General features: G+C 35.3%; 2 protein-coding genes and 2 long non-coding RNA genes across 4 annotated transcripts; 2 read left to right on the plus strand and 2 right to left on the minus strand.

Annotated features, from left to right (window-relative positions):
- The first annotated feature begins 125 nt into the window (after positions 1-125).
- On the plus strand, positions 126-4,949 carry LOC134240548 (ER membrane protein complex subunit 8-like). The gene is made up of 5 exons (XM_062722643.1): positions 126-361; positions 1,131-1,207; positions 1,651-1,720; positions 2,035-2,123; positions 2,635-4,949. Exons 1-5 carry the CDS (start codon positions 158-160, stop codon positions 2,795-2,797), a joined length of 603 nt encoding a protein of 200 aa, XP_062578627.1. The 5' UTR covers positions 126-157; the 3' UTR covers positions 2,798-4,949.
- A 5,857-nt stretch (positions 4,950-10,806) lies between these two features.
- Positions 10,807-11,954, plus strand: LOC134240461 (uncharacterized). Its single transcript, XR_009986454.1, has 3 exons — positions 10,807-11,038; positions 11,415-11,693; positions 11,740-11,954. It is a non-coding gene; the product is annotated as an uncharacterized LOC134240461 (long non-coding RNA).
- Positions 11,955-20,731: 8,777 nt separating this feature from the next.
- On the minus strand, positions 20,732-21,537 carry LOC134240467 (uncharacterized). The gene is made up of 3 exons (XR_009986460.1): positions 21,456-21,537; positions 21,232-21,289; positions 20,732-21,076 (listed from the first exon to the last, which is right to left on the minus strand). It is a non-coding gene; the product is annotated as an uncharacterized LOC134240467 (long non-coding RNA).
- A 102-nt stretch (positions 21,538-21,639) lies between these two features.
- On the minus strand, positions 21,640-23,854 carry LOC134240484 (tropomyosin-1, isoforms 9A/A/B-like). The gene is made up of 6 exons (XM_062722572.1): positions 23,815-23,854; positions 23,207-23,383; positions 22,646-22,840; positions 22,356-22,442; positions 21,889-21,969; positions 21,640-21,678 (listed from the first exon to the last, which is right to left on the minus strand). Exons 2-6 carry the CDS (start codon positions 23,282-23,284, stop codon positions 21,640-21,642), a joined length of 480 nt encoding a protein of 159 aa, XP_062578556.1. The 5' UTR covers positions 23,285-23,383; positions 23,815-23,854.
- Between the last annotated feature and the right edge of the window lie 717 nt (positions 23,855-24,571).

Genomic DNA, 24,571 nt, shown 5'->3' on the forward strand with positions numbered 1-24,571 from the left:
ACACACAGACAAGTTTTAATTATAATGAATGTAAATGAGATTAATTTTTTTTATTGTCGATACAATGATTTATCCTAAGTTTTAATGTGTATTAGCCTTAATTAATAAAACTACGAATATTTTTCGTCAATTAGCGCTCTCAAAATTAAAAGCAAGGATGGCGGAGATCATCGTCAGCATTCAGGCGTATTGTAAAATACTTCTCCATGCTGTCAAACATCCACATTGTTCTGTGAATGGTGTATTACTGGCAGAAGATAGTAAATCAAAGGACCGCAAAGTTTTGAAATTTGTCGACTGTATCCCTTTATTTCATTTAACCCTCAGTCTTGCTCCCATGCTTGAAGCTGCTTTGCTGCAGGTAAATGTGAGATTTTTCGGATAAGATTCTGCTCCAGATGTGTATTATTATCATTGTTCTAAATTCTTAAAGTAATATATAGTTATTTTGACTTCGATTCATGTGTAATTCTTCCTCTAATATTGTTAAACATCAAATGTGACAGAGGAAATTCGAGTTGAGTAATACCGGTGTGCTTTCATTGGCATTTAAATGTTAATTCCATTCAAGTCAGTTTTAATAAGAAAATGTCAAAATATACAAGTGGAATAATGCATTAGTATAATTTAACTTTTGTATGTTTATGAGTGTAAATATTTTTCTTAATCATTCTAAACTTCTGTACAATTTATGTTTTTGGCCATTTCCATCTTTGAAGTGAACCTAGGTTCACTGGATCTTACTATCAATTTCAGATATCAAAAAGCTTCAGTTAAAAAAAACAAATCAATCAAACAATCAAAGGTGAAGTTGGGTCTTATCAAGTCTGGTACAATCACTAGATTTAGCTAAGTAGCTTGATCTACCTACTTACTATATTTACCTACCTGAGGTAGCTTTATTTAGCTACCAAATCAATTTATTTCTACAAAAAAAAAGCATTTTTCTCAGGGGGTGCAGAAAATCTAATTTTGATGCAATGATCATTTTCAACTTTTTTGAAAACAATTTATGAAAAAATCACTCTTTTGATAAATTTAAAATTCCCGGATAAGGGTACAGAACCCTGGACCAAAAAGGGGTCACTTAAGCCTGTGAAGAATATACATAATGTTGTTTTATATTTCAGATTGATGCATATTGTAAAAGCAGGGGTTATGTCATCGCTGGTTACTATCAAGCCAATGAAAATCTTAGGGACAAAGAGTAAGTTTGATTTTTCCTGCACTCTCTAAGTAGAAACTCTTATGTTGGTTTTTGACCAAGTAACCAGAGAAACATGTATATTTTCTTCTTTGATAATTTCCTACTTCTATTGTAATATACTAAATATAAAGTTGCTTGATTACAAATTGTCTGTGTCATTGCAACAAAATGGTTAGTTAGATTTTGACCTTTGACCAAAATAACGTCAAGATCAAGATGTCTTCCTCCTCCGTTTTCAAGCTTTGTGGTATGAATGAATATGTGTTAGAAAAAAATACAATTATTGAAAAGATGATTAAAATAAGACACCTCGAGCATGTAGAGACCATGCATGGCCTTAAAGGTTGTTGTAAGAAAGAAATATTTATTGTTTCATTGGTATTATTAATAGAAATATTTAGGAAAGATATATTCTTATTTCTACCTATGTTGTTTTTGATCAGATTGAATAATGTGGCCAAAACTATAGGAAGAAGAATTCAAGAAAATTGTCCAGATTCACATATATTTATGGTAATAAAATGTTATTTGAAATATTGCATGTGTAAATATTTGTGTTCCTTATAACTCAGTTCTTTTAATTAAATCAACTTTCTAAAAGAAGAAATTCAAGACAATTACATAATTATTTATAAATATTAAAAAAAGATAACTTCAAAATTTCGAGAAATCTTTGAAAAAGCTTCATAAAGCAACACAGTTACATACTCCATTTATTTAACTTTAGAATGATTATGATGATAATGAAAAAATAAAAAGATCAGAATATAATGTTCTTTGTTATTTCATAAATTTAACCTTAAAGGAAGTCTGTTGTATACATGCAGGTTGATAATGAAAGACTACATCCAGAATCTGTCTCAGAGTTGTACAGAATTTATTCACCAAAGGAAAATTCATGGAAACAAGAAGAAAAGTAAGACACATACTGATTTTGATCCATACATGAAATACTTGTCCCATATTTTATGTTTAAGTTGACTCATTTACTTTAGCTGAATTGATTTTGGCTAAATCGACAACATTGCTTATATTTAAATCCTCCTTCTTTTAAACTAATTTAATAAAAATTAATCTTTGAACCAGATTGGTTTCAATTATAATTAAAGGCAAATTAAGAATTTTAAATTTTGATCAGCCAGTTTCCAGTTCATTTCCAAATTCAGAACTCTTGTCAATTTTACATAGAGTATTAGGGCTCAATAAGTATATGACATTAAGAATAATTATTGATGATTCATGTTTTGATAATGAACAGTTTTTATGTTGTTTTTTTCTGGAATATATTTTTGATTTAAAACAAAAAAAGAAAGAAAATCATCAAAATTTTTCTTTATTCAATTCCTTGCATTATGTGATCTAAGTATATCCCAATAGCATAAATATAGGGTGAAATGAAAACTAATTATAAGATTTTTTTTTCCTAGTAAAGAGACAGTGACGGAGGAAACATTACGGACGGCAGCCATGTTGTTGTCATCTCAATCGTTTAGGGAAGTTGATGTGGTGGACTTTGATAATCATTTCAACGACATCACTCAGGACTGGCGGAACCTCCAGATAAACCAAATGTTAGAGAAGTGTACTTGATGACTGTGGCAATTAGCCTTTCTGTTACAGAACACAAGAAATGATACCAAATGTGGACCTGCTCATAGCTATGATGGTGCAAGACTCCGTGCCAGGTTTCGGTGGAAAATGGAGAAACTTGGTGAATTTGATTACGGATTAAAATTAACGATTATATTATGTGTTTTTTAATTAATAAGTAAAAGTGTTGTGGTGTGATAACCATCAAAATTGACCTTTATGTAGAATTTTTTTTTACAACTATAAGTGGTTGTAAAAAGAAACCCCCTTCTCTGTATATCTGTATCCTTGTCAGATGATGAAATGAACAAATGCAGACCAAAGTTGCCATTCAATCATGTAAAGTACATCTTTAGTTTATTATATGCAGGGCATTTTAGAACTTCAGGTGCTGAAATCATGATTTTGTGTATATTCAAATGAAAGTGTAACTGTAAGCATTTTCCCTATGGTTAGTATTAAAGAAAAGTGAAAAAAAAAAAACTCATAATCTTGAAAAATCCATTTCAGCTTTCTAGCGGTGCTTTCACTGAATTAGATTCCTTCACCCACCTATGAGGAGTATTGTGTTATATTGTTGAATAGCGTTTAAATCAAATACACATTGATTGTGAAAAATCAATCCCCAATCCCCAAAACAGTGAAAATCTCTGATCCGCCTACAAGATTTATTTTCTTTGTATAATTAAATCATAACCACTTGCAACTTGACATAAGTAATAGATTTGTTGAATGTGAACAATTTCTCATATCCAAAGCATCACTTGTAAAAATGTTTCATGATGTATTGTAGGTAAATTTAGAACTAAGAATTGCCTGAGTGTGTTTGTAAGAGCAAATATTTTGCTCCATTTCATAAAAATGGTGTTATTTTTTCTTAATACATTTTCCATACCTCTGTACACAGGGCTTTTGTAATTTTAGTTCATGTACAAGTACTTATGTATTAGAATTTTGACCTGATTTAATATTTATTTTACCAATTTTCACGCCCCAACTACCTAAAGATTTGCCACTCAAAACACTGAATTTTATTCAGCCCTGCATATTTTATACATCTTAAAGATATAATATTTAGAATACCTATCTTTTCCACTTCTTTGGATCCACAAATTGTACATACATGTACAATATTGAAGTCTATCAAGTCTTCATCTGATTTATCACAAAACATTACCTAATCATGTTGCTGACTGTTTTCACAGTGTTTTGTCCATCATCTCTTGTTAATCCTCATCTCTCACATAATGTGTATATGCAGCTTGTGAGAATAAATTGAACAAGTTAATAGAAAAAGCATGAATCAAGTAATAAAATAGATAATTCAATGTCCAGTTAATAAATGTTGGCATTAAAAAAATCTGTTCAGAGTGAAAGGTTGATAATTATGGTAGCCTAAATTTTGATGGATGGTATTGTGTTTTTACCTCATTGCTTTTGTGAATCATGTCAATGCTTTATAGGGTCTGATTTATATTATATGTACCACTGCCCTGTTATAAAGAACCTAGTCAGTATCTCTTTGCTCTTATTTCCCAGTTAGAAGAAATAAATGTTTGTAACTCAGGAGGCATGTGTAAATCTGTCTTTTTTTCATATTTTAAAAATATTTTGATGTTTAAGTACTTATTAGTTTAAAAATGTTACGATAATTTTGAAATATATGTATACATTATATGTTCTCTGCATAGTGACCGTATTGTATGCCCCTTGTATGGCCAGAGTGAAAAAGGTGCATTGCAGTAGTCAATACACCCAAATGACCTAATGTATGAACATTTATTACTATTATGAACATGTGCGACTGCGAATAGAATATATGTAGCTACAAATTATTTATTTACAACACTAAGCATGTCCAACATTCCTAGTTATAAAAATAATGTAGTACGAAGCAATTACATGTATGTATTATATTCTTTGTCACTGTCTTTAAATACACTGTAGATTTTCATTTTTGTATGTGAACTAGTATGTCCTAAATTTAAGGTTTGCATAGGGAAAGGGGGGATATATGAGTAAGAAATATTCTTGAATATACATGTACATTTCAAGATCTATGAAAATGTATGTTTATTAAAATTTGAGAATGAAAAAAGTACTTTGAACACATTAACTATGATTATGCAGAGAAATTAAATAATTAAAATATATACACTATAAGCTTTCGGTTGTATCTTGCATTTCAAGGAGGAAATGAATTTTCAAATTCTAGTTTGCTGAGGATGTATGTATGTATGTATGTATATAGCATACAAGCTGCAATAATGTAGCCCTCTCCCTTTTTAGCTCACCTGAGCTGAAAGTACAAGTGAGCTTTTCTGATCACAAGTTCTGGACCAATTTAAACCAAACTTGGTACAAAGCATCTTTGGGTGAAGGGGGGAGGGGGTTGTATTGTTAAAAATGGGGCCAAGTAGTGTAGATTCTAAATTGTTCAAAACATAGGGGGCTACAATAGGGAATCCAATTTTTACATTGAAATATATGTAGATTCCAATTTGTTCAAGTCAGGACCCCATGAGGGTAGTGCGGGTCACTAAGTATTAAAAAGGGGGAAATCTGTCAAAGAACTATTCAGGTGAGCGATGTGGCCCATGAACCTCTTTTAATGGGGGTGGAGAAAACATCTGATTAAAAAAAATGAGAGAGAGAGAGAGAGAGCTACATTTTTGTAAATAGAATACCATCATAGGCACTCAACGATGGATTTTTACAAAATATACAAAAATATAACCCTGTACCTGTGAATCATTAGTATTATTTAACAAGAAAACGTAAAATGTCAGGTGCCTTTGTTCGATACAAATAATTAAGAAAATTTGGTCACTATTTTTCGCAATCAGATCTTTAATTATTAATAACCCGTAATTATACTACTGTATGTGCTAAATGTTAGTTGTATTTATAACATATAGCTGCAGAACTGTAGCTCTCCGAAAAAAAGATATTGACAGACCGGAGAGCTACAGTGCCACCAATTGAAAGAACTGTTCTTGTGCACAGAAAGTTGCGCTTGATTCTGGATTATAATTCTTTCTTTTTACCTCAATTGCAAAAAAGCTAGGTTTCAAAAATAATTCCCTACTCTTTTAATCAAATACTCTCGTAGTTAAAATCTCCACGAGGCACGGTGGACTAAATTATCTTGCAAACCAAAATGGCGGTAGAAATAGACGAAATTTTCGATGATCTCAATTTCAGGGCCAGGACTGGGGGGCTATTAACAACAATTATAAGGAATTTTTTTGTTGAGGAAACAGTGAAAGAATATGCTAGGAACAAACGGTTAGTAATACCGGTATTTTGAGATGACAGTTTTAAGTATATGGAGAAATGAACTGAGAAACAGCACACTTTTTTTTGCTCAATAAACTTCATACAAGTTTTTTTTAGTGGGTGATACTGTAGCTCTCCGGTATGTAAAATTATATTTTTTCGGAGAGCTGCAGTTCTTCGGCTATTTATAACTCAACTGAAAGCTCAAGTGAGATTTTTGTTCACCAGATGGCCAATGTCTGTTCATCTACTCTCCATCCATTCTCTAAAGATTTATATTTTCATTTTTTCCCCTCAAGAACCTCTAGACCATTTTAAACCAAATTCAGTACAAAGCGTCCTTAATCAATAAGAAACAAAATTAGGGTAGAGTCATTAGAAAAAAAAATATTAGAGCCACTGGGCCAGAAAATATGAAACTTAGGTTGATTTTAAGCTTCCTGAGGTAGTGTATAGCAAAACTCATTTAGTACGAATACAGATATCAGGAATTCACAGAGATTTTTTAAATCCCCGGCGAAATTCTTTACAAAGTCTAGGAAAATATAGTACGATTCTAACGAACACTGATATAACGAATGTACAGATATAGGGAACTGATTTTCTGTCCTGTAGAGGTTAAAAGTAACGAAAATTACATCTTTTATAACGAATTTTCAATATCTTAAACTCCAGAATATTGAATTGACATATATTTTTCATAAGTATTTAGATATGAAATTCCATTTATCAGAAATATTTAGTACCCAAAGTAAAATTTTGTATTTAATACTCCCCTTTAACGAATTCGTTTTTTATTCACATGTCCCCAGGGCTTTGCAATATAACCGATTTTTTTGGGGGGGGGGGTTATTATCAAACTGTAGCGGGAGGCTTCTCTTTTAAAAAAAAAAATCACCGATTCAAAACCAAAACAGATGAAATTTATGTGGAACCTTCCTTATGTAGATTATGAATGGAGATGAAGTGCGGCCAAACTAGTTAATCAAATTTTTACATTAAGTATAAGTAGTATACTTACTGAGGGATAGGCATCAAGTTGTTTGTGGAGGACCAATGTTCATGAATGTTGTGGGTCATCTTTACCCATGAATATACATTCCCAGGAACCTTTATTTTGTAAACTTATCGATTCGTTGAATCTACTTTTTAAATGATCTCTTGCAAAATGATGTCCCCACTAATAAGTAAAATTTTGCTTATCCAGGAACGTTGACGTTTTTGCTTGTCAAAAAATTCAATAGGTTATGCACATCCTCGTCAAATTACTGCTCATACAACGATATTTATCTAAGATCTTTTTCACAGAAGTAAATTCTATGTAAGAGTCCAACTTGCGTACTTTAGGCCTATCAATAAAAAAAATCAAACAAAGGGACATAACTCGTCTATGAAGGAGGCATTCGGAAATACTCGGAAATATTGAGTCATTTGCTTTAGAAAATGACAGAGTTTTTCCGAATGAGAATTGGTTACCAAGGAAGTAGATCCTTTTATCAACAAAGAGTTACGGAGCGCGAAAGTGTGCGGACGGTGTAAAGGAGCAGAGATAGAAAAAGCAAAATACACCAGGAAGAAAACATCCAGACAGGTTTGGTCCATACAAACATGTTTAGTGTTGGGACAAACTTCATTTATAAATGTATTTTATCTTCCGAAATCATAATACAAACCCTTATAAACATTGTTATAATATTCATTAGAGAGCTATGAATCATTCAACAACACCCAGGCTTTAGAGAGATGCATGGATACATGAGAGTAATGAATGATTATTTTTCTCGCATTATTTTATGCTGACGTCGCCATGATGGGGCATACAAAATTTTCCACTAATTAAAAATCTGGAGAGATAAGTAGTGTAAACTGATAAAATAATTTTCAGTCCGTGTAAATTAATCAGAAAGATAAAAAACTTATGTATCAGAATCATTCCGCGATCTAAATAGTGCCATTAAAAAAGTGAAAATACGACAATACATGAAAATAAGTATGTGACAAAGTTTAATTATGTGTTATAACATTGTTACAGTTTCTTTATATAAACAACATGTAATACACAGTGTAAGACAGAAAAATCTCACACTGCTGTCTCACACCGGACAAGTCAATCTTACACTAGTGATTATGCATGATACATGAGAAGTAAAGCTAAGCTGGGCGGACATACACAATTTTCACGCACAAAAAGGAAGATTAGTTTAAGCAAACATGCAAATTTACTATGTATCAGGTTCGACAAAACTATTTGTTCATTGAACAACATGTTGAACTTGGCCTATAAGTTCCTGCTGCTCTATCAACCTCTGAACCTGCTAGCATTTTACAAGGTATTGAATATTTATCAGTTGCTTGTATATATTTACTAGGCCTAGTAATTGATTATTTTTTGATATTTGACGTTTAGTTGATGTTTGAGACGTGACCTAAAATATCTCTTAAAATTCCGGTTTTTTACACAGTATCCGATCCGAACGTTACTTGTGGAAATAACCCGGATACTGTTACCATGACTTCACTCGAGTTGTAGGCCGCGATGGATATGGATGCACGGAAAGAAGAAGAGGTTAAAAAATAGAAATATAAAAAAGAACAACAGGTTTGGGGATCTTAATGTGTTTTATGTCAATGTTTGCATCTCACGTTTATGATTTTAACACAAAACAAAAATGGAAATAATCAAAATATCATTATTTATGCATTGTCATGAAATAAGCACAATTACCCGGACTTCTTCACCTCAAGCAGAAGAAAAACATACCACGTTACAATACTCTCTAGAATGATTATATGATCTCTGTTTCGTTTATAACACACATACTACTATTAGCTGAATTTTTATTTTTTATTAAGAGAAATAATCAATGATATTTTTGGGCTTATATATCACTGCAAGGCCTAGAATGACATTTCAAAATGTTCAGATGGTCCAAAGTGCAAGTTTAAAAAGATATTTCCCGTTACAAGCATAACAAAAACAAAAAAGGTACCAGCTACTCAATTACGTAGTTTTGCCCATAATTGCAGTACACACAATTCACCAATAGACCCTTTTTCTATGACCTATTTTGACTACAAGTTATTCCCCTTAGTCGCCACATTGTAGGACAATATTCCCAGATCCCTTCATTATTCAACCGAGTTCAATTTGTTATACTGGTTACTGAGGTAAAGATAACACTATTTTTCTTATGAATATAATACATGTACATTTGTTAAAGCCATGTTCATGTCCATGTTCATTAGACTTAAATATTTCCACCCAAATATTTCATGCATGCATGTTTAAAATTGGTTGCTGAAATATTTGCCCTACAAGATGACAGCTAAATGAAATAACTCCTAAGCAAAATATGTCAAAGGAAAAGGGTTTATTGCAAGATAGTAAGTTTATTTTATTGTCTGATTGTTAGCGATCTTATATTTACAGTTGAATATAAAGCGCATGGTCCAAGTCACAAGTGCTAGTAGATTGTACGTGGTACAAGTTGCTAATATCCCTGAATTAGTTTATGCTATAGAGTATAGAAAAACCCAGTGGATTAAATAACTGATTTGAGCCACTCACTCATCAAACTTCAGACTGTGACTTGTACTCAATCTTGGCTGTGATAGAAGCCAAGAAACAACACAGATAGAAGTAAGCCTGCAAGCAATACATGACTGGATGATGGTAAGTTTATTTTGTTGTCTTATTGTTTGTAATCTTCTATTTTCAGTTGAAGATGTGCGTGGCCCACCAAGAGAGGTGTGTGCATTGTTGATGCACTCAAGTCACAGTCTGCAATAGGTAGTGCTTGTATGTGGTATACCAGTTGCTAATGTCCCTGGTTTTGTCTATGCTATAGACAAACCCAGTGGATTAAAGAACTGATTTGAGCCACTCACTCATAAAACTTTCGACTGTGACTTGTACTCAATCTTGGCTGTGATAGAAGCCAAGAAACAACACAGATAGAAGTAAGCCTGCCAGCAATACATGACTGGATGATGGTAAGTTTATTTTGTTGTCTTATTGTTTGTAATCTTCTATTTTCAGTTGAATATGTGCATGGCCCACCAAGAGAGGTGTGAGCATTGTTGATGCACTCAAGTCACAGTCTGCAATAGGTAGTGCTTGTATGTGGTATACCAGTTGCTAATGTCCCTGGTTTTGTCTATGCTATAGACAAACCCAGTGGATTAAAGAACTGATTTGAGCCACTCACTCATAAAACTTCAGACTGTGACTTGTACTCAATCTTGGCTGTGATAGAAGCCAAGAAACAACACAGATAGAAGTAAGACTTACCTGCCAGCAATACATGACTGGAAGATGGTAAGTTTATTTTATTGTCTTATTGTTTGCAATCTTGTATTTTCAGTTGAAGATGATGAGCAGGGCCCACCAAGAGAGGTTTGAGCATTGTTGATGCACTCAAGTCACAGTCTGCAATAGGTAGTGCTTGTATGTGGTATACCAGTTGCTAATGTCCCTGGTTTTGTCTATGCTATAGACAAACCCAGTGGATTAAAGAACTGATTTGAGCCACTCACTCATAAAACTTCAGACTGTGACTTGTACTCAATCTTGGCTGTGATAGAAGCCAAGAAACAACACAGATTGAAAGTAAGCCTGCCAGCAATACATGACTGAAGATGGTAAGTTTATTTTTTGTCTTATTTTTTGTAATCTTGTATTTTCAGTTGAAATGATGTGCATGGCCCACCAAGAGAGGTGTGTGCATTGTTGATGCACTCAAGTCACAGTCTGCAATAGGTAGTGCTTGTATGTGGTATACCAGTTGCTAATGTCCCTGGTTTTGTCTATGCTATAGACAAACCCAGTGGATTAAAGAACTGATTTGAGCCACTCACTCATAAAACTTCAGACTGTGACTTGTACTCAATCTTGGCTGTGATAGAAGCCAAGAAACAACACCAATTAAAGTATACTAGCCAGCACTACATGACGTGAAGATGGTAAGTTTATTTTTTGTCTATTTGTTTGTAATCTTGTATTTTCAGTTGAATGATGAGCATGGCCCACCAAGAGAGGTGTGTGCATTGTTGATGCACTCAAGTCACAGTCTGCAATAGGGAGTGCTTGTACGTGGTATACCAGTTGCTAATGTCCCTGGTTTTGTCTCTGCTATAGACAAACCCAGTGGATTAAAAAGAACTGATTTGAGCCACTCACTCATAAAACTTCAGACTGTGACTTGTACTCAATCTTGGCTGTGATAGAAGCTAAGAAACAACACCAATTGAAGTATACTTGACTTACTTGCTAGCAGTACAGGACATGAAGATGGTAAGTTTATTTTTTGTCTATTTAGTAGTGCTCTTGTATTTTCAGTTGAATATGATGAGCATGGCCCACCAAGAGAGGTGTGTGCATTGTTGATGCACTCAAGTCACAGTCTGCAATAGGGAGTGCTTGTACGTGGTATACCAGTTGCTAATGTCCCTGGTTTTGTCTATGCTATAGACAATCCCAGTGGATTAAAAAGAACTGATTTGAGCCACTCACTCATAAAACTTCAGACTGTGACTTGTACTCAATCTTGGCTGTGATAGAAGCCAAGAAACAACACCAATTGAAGTATACTTGACAGCACTACAGGACGTGAAGATAGTAAGTTTATTTTATTGCCTGATTGTTAGTGCTCTTGTATTTTCAGTTGAATATGATGAGCATGGCCCACCAAGAGAGGTGTGTGCATTGTTGATGCACTCAAGTCACAGTCTGCAATAGGGAGTGCTTGTACGTGGTATACCAGTTGCTAATGTCCCTGGTTTTGTCTCTGCTATAGACAAACCCAGTGGATTAAAAAGAACTGATTTGAGCCACTCACTCATAAAACTTCAGACTGTGACTTGTACTCAATCTTGGCTGTGATAGAAGCTAAGAAACAACACCAATTGAAGTATACTTGACTTACTTGCTAGCAGTACAGGACATGAAGATGGTAAGTTTATTTTTTGTCTATTTAGTAGTGCTCTTGTATTTTCAGTTGAATATGATGAGCATGGCCCACCAAGAGAGGTGTGTGCATTGTTGATGCACTCAAGTCACAGTCTGCAATAGGGAGTGCTTGTACGTGGTATACCAGTTGCTAATGTCCCTGGTTTTGTCTCTGCTATAGACAAACCCAGTGGATTAAAAAGAACTGATTTGAGCCACTCACTCATAAAACTTCAGACTGTGACTTGTACTCAATCTTGGCTGTGATAGAAGCCAAGAAACAACACCAATTGAAGTATACTTGCCAGCGGTACAGGACGTGAAGATGGTAAGTTTATTTTTTTATTGTTTATTGTTAGTAATCTTGTATTTTCAGTTGAATATGATGAGCATGGCCCAGCAAGAGAGGTGTGTGCATTGTTGATGCACTCAAGTCACAGTCTGCAATAGGTAGTGCTTGTATGTGGTATACCAGTTGCTAATGTCCCTGGTTTTGTCTATGCTATAGACAAACCCAGTGGATTAAAGAACTGATTTGAGCCACTCACTCATAAAACTTCAGACTGTGACTTGTACTCAATCTTGGCTGTGATAGAAGCCAAGAAACAACACCAATTGAAGTATACTTGACTTACTTGCTAGCAGTACAGGACATGAAGATGGTAAGTTTATTTTTTGTCTATTTAGTAGTTCTCTTGTATTTTCAGTTGAATATGATGAGCATGGCCCACCAAGAGAGGTGTGTGCATTGTTGATGCACTCAAGTCACAGTCTGCAATAGGTAGTGCTTGTATGTGGTATACCAGTTGCTAATGTCCCTGGTTTTGTCTATGCTATAGACAAACCCAGTGGATTAAAGAACTGATTTGAGCCACTCACTCATAAAACTTCAGACTGTGACTTGTACTCAATCTTGGCTGTTATAGAAGGCAAGAAACAACACCAATTAAAGTGCTTTAATTACTAGCCAGCAGTACAGGACGTCAAGATGGTAAGTTTATTTTTTGTCTATTTAGTAGTGCTCTTGTATTTTCAGTTGAATATGATGAGCATGGCCCACCAAGAGAGGTGTGTGCATTGTTGATGCACTCAAGTCACAGTCTGCAATAGGTAGTGCTTGTACGTGGTATACCAGTTGCTAATGTCCCTGGTTTTGTCTCTGCTATAGACAAACCCAGTGGATTAAAAAGAACTGATTTGAGCCACTCACTCATAAAACTTCAGACTGTGACTTGTACTCAATCTTGGCTGTGATAGAAGCCAAGAAACAAACACAGATACTTGAAGTATACCTGCCAGCAATACAGGACTTGAAGATGGTAAGTTTATTTTATTATCTGATTGTTAGTGCTCTTGTATTTTCAGTTGAATATGATGAGCATGGCCCACCAAGAGAGGTGTGTGCATTGTTGATGCACTCAAGTCACAGTCTGCAATAGGTAGTGCTTGTATGTGGTATACCAGTTGCTAATGTCCCTGGTTTTGTCTATGCTATAGACAAACCCAGTGGATTAAAGAACTGATTTGAGCCACTCACTCATAAAACTTCAGACTGTGACTTGTACTCAATCTTGGCTGTGATAGAAGCCAAGAAACAACACAGATAGAAGTATACCTGCCAGCAATACAGGACTGGAAGATGGTAAGTTTATTTTATTGTCTTATTGTTTGTAATCTTCTATTTTCAGTTGAATATGATGTGCCTGGCCCACCAAGAGAGGTGTGTGCATTGTTGATGCACTCAAGTCACAGTCTGCAATAGGTAGTGCTTGTATGTGGTATACCAGTTGCTAATGTCCCTGGTTTTGTCTATGCTATAGACAAACCCAGTGGATTAAAGAACTGATTTGAGCCACTCACTCATAAAACTTCAGACTGTGACTTGTACTCAATCTTGGCTGTGATAGAAGCCAAGAAACAACACCAGATTGAAGTATAGCCTGCCAGCAATACACGACTGGAAGATGGTAAGTTTATTTTTTGTCTTATTGTTTGTAATCTTCTATTTTCAGTTGAAGATGTGCGTGGCCCACCAAGAGAGGTGTGTGCATTTTTGATGCACTCAAGTCACAGTCTACAATAGGTAGTGCTTGTACGTGGTATACCAGTTGCTAATGTCCCTGGTTTTGTCTCTGCTATAGACAAACCCAGTGGATTAAAAAGAACTGATTTGAGCCACTCACTCATAAAACTTCAGACTGTGACTTGTACTCAATCTTGGCTGTGATAGAAGCCTAGAAACAACACAGATAAAAGTAAGCCTGCCAGCAATACAGGATTTCTTGAAGATGGTAAGTTTATTTTATTGTCTTATTGTTTGTAATCTTGTATTTTCAGTTGAATATGATGTGCATGGCCCACCAAGTGATGTGTGTGCATTGATGATGCACTCAAGTCACAGTCTGCAATAGGTAGTGCTTGTATGTGGTATACCAGTTGCTAATGTCCCTGGTTTTGTTCTATGCTATAGACAAACCCAGTGGATTAAAGAACTGATTTGAGCCACTCACTCATAAAACTTCAGACTGTGACTTGTACTCAATCTTGGCTGTGATAGAAGCCAAGAAACAACACTATTGAAGTATAGCTTACTTGCCAGCAATACAGGACTGGAAGATGGTAAGTTTATTTTTTTGTCTGATTGTTAGAGTGGCCCACCAAGAGAGGTGTGTGCATTGTTGATGCACTCAAGTCACAGTCTGCAATAGGTAGTGCTTGTATGTGGTATACCAGTTGCTAATGTCCCTGGTTTTGTCTATGCTATAGACAAACCCAGTGGATTAAAGAACTGATTTGAGCCACTCACTCATAAAACTTCAGACTGTGACTTGTACTCAATCTTGGCTGTGATAGAAGCCAAGAAACAACACCAATTAAAGTATACTTGACTTACTTGCTAGCAGTACAGGACATGAAGATGGTAAGTTTATTTTTTGGCTACTTAGTAGTGCTCTTGTATTTTCAGTTTAATATGATGAGCATGGCCCACCAAGAGAGGTGTGTGCATTGTTGATGCACTCAAGTCACAGTCTGCAATAGGTAGTGCTTGTATGTGGTATACCAGTTGCTAATGTCCCTGGTTTTGTCTATGCTATAGACAAACCCAGTGGATTAAAAAGAACTGATTTGAGCCACTCACTCATAAAACTTCAGACTGTGACTTGTACTCAATCTTGGCCGTGATAGAAGACAAAAAACAACACAAATTAAAGTGTACTAGCCAACAGTAGAAGACTTGAAGATGGTAAGTTTATTTTATTATCTGATTGTTAGTGCTCTTGTATTTTCAGTTGAATATGATGAGCATGGCCCACCAAGAGAGGTGTGTGCATTGTTGATGCACTCAAGTCACAGTCTGCAATAGGTAGTGCTTGTATGTGGTATACCAGTTGCTAATGTCCCTGGTTTTGTCTATGCTATAGACAAACCCAGTGGATTAAAGAACTGATTTGAGCCACTCACTCATAAAACTTCAGACTGTGACTTGTACTCAATCTTGGCTGTGATAGAAGCCAAGAAACAACACAGATAGAAGTAAGCCTGCCAGCAATACATGACTGGAGGATCGTAAGTTTTTTTTTATTGTCTTATTGTTTGTAATCTTCTATTTTCAGTTGAAGATGTGCATGGCCCACCAAGAGAGGTGTGTGCATTGTTGATGCACTCAAGTCACAGTCTGCAATAGGTAGTGCTTGTATGTGGTATACCAGTTGCTAATGTCCCTGGTTTTGTCTATGCTATAGACAAACCCAGTGGATTAAAGAACTGATTTGAGCCACTCACTCATAAAACTTTCGACTGTGACTTGTACTCAATCTTGGCTGTGATAGAAGCCAAGAAACAACACCAGTTGAAGTATACTTGCGAGTAGTACACAACTGGAAGAACGGTAAGTTTATTTTATTGTCTTATTGTTTGTAATCTTCTATTATCAGTTAAATATGTGCTTGGCCCACCAAGAGAAGTGTGTGCATTGTTGATGCACTCAAGTCACAGTCTGCAATAGGTAGTGCTTGTATGTGGTATACCAGTTGCTAATGTCCCTGGTTTTGTCTATGCTATAGACAAACCCAGTGGATTAAAGAACTGATTTGAGCCACTCACTCATAAAACTTCAGACTGTGACTTGTACTCAATCTTGGCTGTGATAGAAGCCAAGAAACAACACAGATTGAAGTAACCTGCCAGCAATACATGACTGGAAGATGGTAAGTTTATTTTATTGTCTTATTTTTTGTAATCTTTTATTTTCAGTTGAATATGTGCATGGCCCACCAAGAGAGGTGTGAGCATTGTTGATGCACTCAAGTCACAGTCTGCAATAGGTAGTGCTTGTATGTGGTATACCAGTTGCTAATGTCCCTGGTTTTGTCTATGCTATAGACAAACCCAGTGGATTAAAGAACTGATTTGAGCCACTCACTCATAAAACTTCAGACTGTGACTTGTACTCAATCTTGGCTGTGATAGAAGCCAAGAAACAACACAGATAGAAGTAAGCCTGCCAGCAATACATGACTGGATGATGGTAAGTTTATTTTGTTGTCTTATTGTTTGTAATCTTCTATTTTCAGTTGATGATGTGCGTGGCCCACCAAGAGAGGTGTGTGCATTGTTGATGCACTCAAGTCACAGTCTGCAATAGGTAGTGCTTGTATGTGGTATACCAGTTGCTAATGTCCCTGGTTTTGTCTATGCTATAGACAAACCCAGTGGATTAAAGAACTGATTTGAGCCACTCACTCATAAAACTTCAGACTGTGACTTGTACTCAATCTTGGCTGTGATAGAAGCCAAGAAACAACACAGATAGAAGTAAGCCTGCCAGCAATACATGACTGGATGATGGTAAGTTTATTTTCTTGTCTTATTGTTTGTAATCTTCTATTTTCAGTTGAATATGTGAGCATGGCCCACCAAGAGAGGTGTGTGCATTGTTGATGCACTCAAGTCACAGTCTGCAATAGGTAGTGCTTGTATGTGGTATACCAGTTGCTAATGTCCCTGGTTTTGTCTATGCTATAGACAAACCCAGTGGATTAAAGAACTGATTTGAGCCACTCACTCATAAAACTTCAGACTGTGACTTGTACTCAATCTTGGCTGTGATAGAAGCCAAGAAACAACACAGATAGAAGTAAGCCTGCCAGCAATACATGACTGGAAGAATGGTAAGTTTATTTTATTGTCTTATTGTGTTTAATCTTCTCTTTTCAGTTGAATATGTGCATGGCCCACCAAGAGAGGTGTGAGCATTGTTGATGCACTCAAGTCACAGTCTGCAATAGGTAGTGCTTGTATGTGGTATACCAGTTGCTAATGTCCCTGGTTTTGTCTATGCTATAGACAAACCCAGTGGATTAAAGAACTGATTTGAGCCACTCACTCATAAAACTTCAGACTATGACTTGTACTTAATCTTGGCCGTGATAGAAGCCAAAAAAAAAAAACACCAATTAAAGTGTACTAGCCAACAGTAGAAGACTTGAAGATGGTAAGTTTATTTTATTATCTGATTGTTAGTGCTCTTCTATTTTCATTTGATGATGTGCGTGGCCCACCAAGAGAGGTGTGTGCATTGTTGATGCACTCAAGTCACAGTCTGCAATAGGTAGTGCTTGTATGTGGTATACCAGTTGCTAATGTCCCTGGTTTTGTCTATGCTATAGACAAACCCAGTGGATTAAAGAACTGATTTGAGCCACTCACTCATAAAACTTCAGACTGTGACTTGTACTCAATCTTGGCTGTGATAGAAGCCAAGAAACAACACAAATTAGAAGTGTACTAGCCAACAGTAGAAGACTGGAAGATGGTAAGTTTATTTTATTGTCTTATTGTTTGTAATATTTTCAGTTGAAGATGTGCGTGGCCCACTAAGAGAGGGGTGTACATTGTTGATGCACTCAAGTCACAGTCTGCAAAAAGTAGTGCTTGTATGTGGTATACCAGTTGCTAATGTCCCTGGTTTTGTCTATGCTATAGACAAACCCAGTGGATTAAAGAACTGATTTGAGCCACTCACTCATAAAACTTCAGACTGTGACTTGTACTCAATCTTGGCTGTGATAGAAGCCAAGAAACAACTCCGATAGAAGTAAGCCTGCCAGCAATGCACCGCTGGAGGATGGTAAGTTTATTTTATTTTCTTATTGTTTGTAATATTGTATTTTCAGTTGAAGATGTGAGTGGCCCACCAGGAGAGGTGTGTGCATTGTTCATGTACTCAAGTCACGGTCTGCAATAGGAAGTTCTTGTATGTGGTATACCAGTTGCTAATGTCCCTGGTTTTGTCTATGCTATAGACAAACCCAGTGGATTAAAGAACTGATTTGAGCCACTCACTCATAAAACTTCAGACTGTGACTTGTACTCAATCTTGGCTGTGATAGAAGCCAAGAAACAACACAGATAGAAGTAAGCCTGCCAGCAATACATGACTGCAAAATGGTAAGTTTATTTTCTTGTCTTATTGTTTTTAATCTTCTGTTATCAGTTAAATATGTGCTTGGCCCACCAAGAGAGGTGTGTGCATTGTTGATGCACTCAAGTCACAGTCTGCAATAGGTAGTGCTTGTATGTGGTATACCAGTTGCTAATGTCCCTGGTTTTGTCTATGCTATAGACAAACCCAGTGGATTAAAGAACTGATTTGAGCCACTCACTCATAAAACTTCAGACTGTGACTTGTACTCAATCTTGGCTGTGATAGAAGCCAAGAAACAACACAGACTGAAGTATAATTGCCAGTGGTACACGACTGCAAGCAATACATTTTCGACTGGAAGATGGTAAGTTTATTTTAATTGTCTTATTTTGTTTTTAATCTTGTATTTTCATGAATATGATGGGTGCGTGGCCCACCTTAGATAAAGAGCATATATAGGTGTGTGCATTGTTGATGCACTCAAGTCACAGTCTGCAATAGGTAGTGCTTGTATGTGGTATACCAGTTGCTAATGTCCCTGGTTTTGTCTATGGTATAGACAAACCCAGTGGATTAAAAGACCTGATTTGAGCCACTCACTCATAAAACTTCAAATTAGATTAATGATTTTCAGTATATGTACTCAAAATACCCCTGACCCAGGAACCTCGAAAATCACAATTCTGAAATAAAGGTCCCTGCTCATCATAGCTATATAGGTAGTTCATCTGCTTAATACCCAGGAGCAGAGTAGAAGATTTTCAAAGATTTAATGTATTTTCAGTATATAATCACTACAGCCCCACCGTAACACCAGAACCCCTGAACCTGGGGCCATAAAATTCACAATTCTGGAAGAGGCATTCATGTTAATTATAACTATGTACTTAGTTTATTTACTACCCAGGGGTAGAGAAGATTTTCAACGTAATAATTCATTTTCAGTATATAATCACAACAGCCCCATCGTAACACCAGAACATGTGACCCTGGGGCCATAAAATTCACAATTCTGGAAGAGGCATTCATGCTCATTATGACTATTTACTTAGTTTATTTAATACCCAGGAGCAGAGAAGATTTTCGAAGAAATAAAGCATTTTCACTATATAATCTATATAGCCCTCCCCTAGCACTAGAACCCCGACCCTGGGGCCACAAGTTTCACAATTTTGATAGGACTGAATGCTGATTACAATCATGCCAAGTTTGACTGCTTGATGTCCGGGAGCAAAGAAGATTTTTAAAGATCGCATTAATTTTAGTGGTTTTGGTCCAACCCCTCAGGCCCTACGGGGACAGGGACCATGAAATTCAGAATTTTTGTTCCCCTTCACCCATATATGCTTTAGGTCAAAATTGGTTGAAATTTGTCGTATGGTTGCAGAGAAGAAGGTGAAATTGTTCAAATGTTAACACACGACAAACATCGCCTGACGATGGACAAAAACCGATAGGAATAGGTCACCTGAGTTTATTCATACATACATTATGTAATGAAACTTTCACATATTTAATTTTTTCTGGCACAGTAACTTCTTATTGTAAGGTGATTCCAGGAAAAACATCTTTCCTTCATGATATTTATTTCACCAGTTCTCCTTGTTCCATGGGTTGGGTCATGTACAAAAAGCTAAATATTTCATCATTTTTGTTTAATTTACCCCTGAGCATCTATGAAGTTTTCTATTGAATTGTAAAAATGTTAAAAGTTCATGTAAATCTGTTCTAGTCTTAGGCAGGGCTGAGTTGATATAGTCTGAGAAATTCAATGACTGACATTAGCCTCCTCTGAAAATTCTACCATTATCTTAAACTGTTTTCTTAAACTCAAGTCCTTCTAATCTTCATCTGATGCATTTCATCCTCTCTTAAACCAAATCTATTCATAATTCACTCAAAATCTTTTGGTTAATATTTATTCTACCATATTCCTTGTAAAGATATATTTGTATATATAGTAATTCAATAGATATATATATTCATGTGAGTCCCTGTGGTTTGATTGGGTTTTTTTAAAAATATAATATTTTTCACTAATACTAAACAAAATGCATTGCTTGAAACAATCACAAAGTTCATTATTAAATGAATAGCGTCAAGTTAAACTGCATGTAAAGTACAAATCATAAAATCACTATTCTGTAGAACTAAAATCTCTTGTAATGCAGCAATGGACAATAAATCTCCCTAACACTTCCCCCATCGAGCACAATAAAACATGCATTCAAATTTCTCACAATCTTCTCTGTCAAGCTCATATCAAACATCTTCTGATTCCTTCTCTAGGGTTTTCGACACATACGCCTGCATAGTGTGAGCTGTCACAAAAGCCTGGTCCAAGTCCATCTGACTATCGTCCGTTAAATCTTCCGACAACCGAACACTCCTATCATTCTGTACGAGATCTTCTGACAGGACGGGTTTTCTTTTTATCGGAGAAAGCGTTCCATTCTCCATGCCGTTCAAGGAATCTGATGAAGAGAGTCTGTTTTTGTTTTGCTCCATGTCCTTTAATCTGAGAACTGGAGACATGAATTTTTTCAGAAGGAGACTGGTTTTCTTTGTCAATGTCATGTATTCTTTTCTCTCTGCATATCAGTCTGTGTGCCAAGGGACTGTGTCTCTGAAATGAGAAATTGGGGGGGGGGGGGGGGGTTGCACAATAAGTACCGAATTTAATTAACTGCATCTTCTATTTTCGATGTACATGTACAATATTTTAACTGAAAATACTGTAGATAAACATGTAAATTTTATCATCCTAAACTTGTGCCTTACCATTAATCTGTCCATTTCCTGAGATTCCTGGTGAACTGACATCTCTGAATTCCTCAATCTATATCTGTTAAGGACTGATGTACCAAGAATAACAATACTGATAGCATCTATACAATACATTGTGGGTCCAGTGGCTACATAATACAGACAAAAGCTGATAGCTTATCATATTAACATGTATTTCTTTATGTGATAGAATCAGAATGAAAATGAAGAAAGGATACAGATTGAGTTGTTCTTTGTAGTCCTCTATAACACAAGCCTGCTGAGCGATAACTTCACGACACTGTTCAGCCTTTGTAGATGACAGCTGTCAAAAATGAATCAGTCCTTATTAGATAAATCTTTCCTCATTAATAAGATGAAAGATACAAATACATGTATATGTCAAAGTGTCGTTCATGAAAATTATTCAACATTCAATTTTCTGTGAACATGAGGTGCATGCTATAACGAGTTCAAAATAAGATTAGCTGAAGTTCTAGTGGAGCCCTTTGAAGAAAAAGACTTTGTTTACCTTTTTTTTTTTTATTTTTCATACTTAAGTTTCTTTCATTTTCTACTTATTTTTAAAATATTTGCATTCACTCTGTGAATACTCTTGTGCACATTTAGTAATACATGTATGTAGATAAATGCAACTTGTTTCATATTAACCTCTAAGGCCATATTTGACTTCTCTTCATGTAGTGCTGCCAGTTCTATTTCCTTCGTCTCCAGTAATTTTTTCAAAGCAGCCTGCAAACAAAACGATTAAATGAGATTTTGCAAAGGAATGTTGTTATGAAAACAAAATGTATCAAACTGTATTGATTGTTCTAAAAACTTCAATGAAGCATGATTATTCTGCAAATTATAAACAATCTTAAAACTTATGGAACCTTTACCAAAATTCCTTTCTACAAAGACTGCCGAGACACATGTACATGATACTGTGTTTTTTTTTTTCCATATATTTTCTGATTTTGACAACATACATACATCTTGACACACTGAGTACATACTGTACATTTTACAAGGAAACTTTTGACCAAAACATTTTTTGCAAAAAATTGGTTCATGTGCTACATGTAGATCTTGATGCCAAACAACTTCAAATACATGTACTCTATAACATTACATACCACTTCTTTATCAACTTTCTCATGTTCTGATGCAAAACTGTGGAGGTTTTCTTGAGCTTGGTCCAATTCTTCTTGCAGTGTTGAAATCTAGCAAAGATAAAATTATAAAATAATCTACCTATATCACACATTTTGATATCATATGACAAATATTTTTCCCCTTCTTTTTATTTTTTTCTTTCTTCAGTGTAATATCTTGGAACTATTAATGTGTTTGTAAAAACTATTTTATCACGTATATTGTAAAATTTCCTACAGTATATTTTTCAAATATAAAATGCTTTAAGAACCTTATCAGCCTTGCTTTCACTTTCATTGACCAGTAGATTATTCCTTGTCTCCAGCTCACAGATCCTGCCCTCTTTTTCATCCAGATAACCTTGCAGCTCCTCTCCCTTCTGCATCTGTGTATGTAATGCATCCTTCATGTTAGATATCTCCATGTTCTTGTCTTCAATTTTCTTCATGAATGTTGACAATGCTTCCTGAAAGAAAAAAAAGACATACCGATATAAATCTGGAAAGAATAAAGTTGAATCTTGTTATCTCAAACATCAATATGGCAAGTACCAAGGAAATTACAGAGTGAGTTGGCAGACCAAACTACATTTTCCTTATGTACTTTACCCTTAATACATGTATCTTGAATCTTTGAATATCTCAGTTTTATTGATCCTGTTGCAATTGGATTCAGGGTGAAAAGTTTGACTGTATATGATAGTACATGTGTATATATTTTATTGTTTTAAATGGAATCTCTGTTTAAATGTTTATTACCCACACTCTGGAATCACCACTGTTGTAAGAATTTGTTTTTTTTATGATTAAGAAAATTAGGCAGTTACATGTACCTGGTTCTCTGCGTTTATCTTCTCCAGGTGTTGAATTTCTGTAGTAAGAGCTCTTTGTTCATCCTCCCTCTTCTCCATATTTTCTTTCAGCGAAATCAGTTCATGTCTTGCTGTTTCGAGCTCATGAAACAATTTATTCTTGTCTTTCAAATTGATGTCAGATTGATTGAGATTTTCCTTTAAAAGAAAGTGCACATACGTACATAACAATTATTCAAGAAGATATACGGAAACAAAATCATCTTTTTTTATCAGATATACTGTACATGTACTTGTACTGCAGTTTCATTAATTTTTGTGGAGATCAAACTTAAAGGCTGTAACCAAAAACCCAACAATACGATTGATACTGTATGTAAATTCATGGACAGCAATTGTATCTTATTCCATAATTTGTAAACTTTCCTTTTTCAATGTTATTGAAATTTGATGTTTTTGATTAACGATGGAAACTTAAGAAAACACAGTACACTTGTATCTGGATGGATTCTGAAGTACATGTGTACCTGGATTTGTATCTGGAGGTCTTGTTTCTGTTTCTGTAGATCAGCTATGGCCTCCTCTAACTCCTGGACCTGACATTCTCTGTAGTCTATCTACACACGTACCTGAATTTGTATCTGGAGGTCTTGTTTCTGTTTCTGTAGATCAGCTATGGCCTCCTCTAACTCCTGGACCTGACATTCTCTGTAGTCTATCTACACACGTACCTGGATTTGTATCTGGAGGTCTTGTTTCTGTTTCTGTAGATCAGCTATGGCCTCCTCTAACTCCTGGACCTAACATTCTCTGTAGTCTATCTACACACGTACCTGAATTTGTATCTGGAGGTCTTGTTTCTGTTTCTGTAGATCAGCTATGGCCTCCTCTAACTCCTGGACCTGACATTCTCTGTAGTCTAATGTTTCCTGTACTGTCATCAACCTCTCCTATATGGACATCAGAATTTTAATTTTGTTATTAAACAAATGAAAAGTTTTGGGTATTAAATATATATATATAATATTTTAGTGAATTTATCTTTCTATTTCACAGCGTGTACAACTTTTTTTTCAACAGTGTAAACTGTTTAATTAAACATCTGTGCAATCTGTTTCGCTATGAATTTCAGTTTGATGGTCATTCCCATTTTACCTTTTTTTAAACTGAAAATTTCTCTTCTAATGCATGTCGGATTAAATAAAATATAACTTGTGTTTTACTGTATACATGTATTCATTATTTCCATTCCTTTCTCACCTTCAGATTTTGGTTTTCTTCCTCAACCTCTTCATTTATTCTTTGGAGTTTTTCTACTTCTATACCAAGAGCACCAATCTGTTAAGAAAAAGAACTATGGTTTAGTCTAAAAAGAACTGTTACAAA

The sequence above is a fragment of the Saccostrea cucullata genome, unplaced genomic scaffold, assembly GCF_032062105.1.
Source record: "Saccostrea cucullata isolate Sc308-1 unplaced genomic scaffold, CSIRO_AGI_Scuc_v1 ctg2470, whole genome shotgun sequence".
NCBI classification, from domain to species: domain Eukaryota; kingdom Metazoa; phylum Mollusca; class Bivalvia; order Ostreida; family Ostreidae; genus Saccostrea; species Saccostrea cuccullata.

Excerpts from the sequence above, each read along its gene's own strand:
- LOC134240548 (XM_062722643.1), top strand. The coding sequence starts at position 158 with ATGGCGGAGATCATCGTCAGCATTCAGGCGTATTGTAAAATACTTCTC. Across the intron at positions 1,721-2,034 it reads CAGATTCACATATATTTATG|GTTGATAATGAAAGACTACA; the intron begins GTAATAAAATGT and ends GTATACATGCAG. Across the intron at positions 2,124-2,634 it reads TCATGGAAACAAGAAGAAAA|TAAAGAGACAGTGACGGAGG; the intron begins GTAAGACACATA and ends TTTTTTTCCTAG.
- LOC134240484 (XM_062722572.1), bottom strand. The coding sequence starts at position 23,284 with ATGGAGAAGAGGGAGGATGAACAAAGAGCTCTTACTACAGAAATTCAA. Across the intron at positions 22,841-23,206 it reads AGATAAACGCAGAGAACCAG|GAAGCATTGTCAACATTCAT; the intron begins GTACATGTAACT and ends TTTTTCTTTCAG. Across the intron at positions 21,970-22,355 it reads AGAAAGTTGATAAAGAAGTG|GCTGCTTTGAAAAAATTACT; the intron begins GTATGTAATGTT and ends TTTTGTTTGCAG.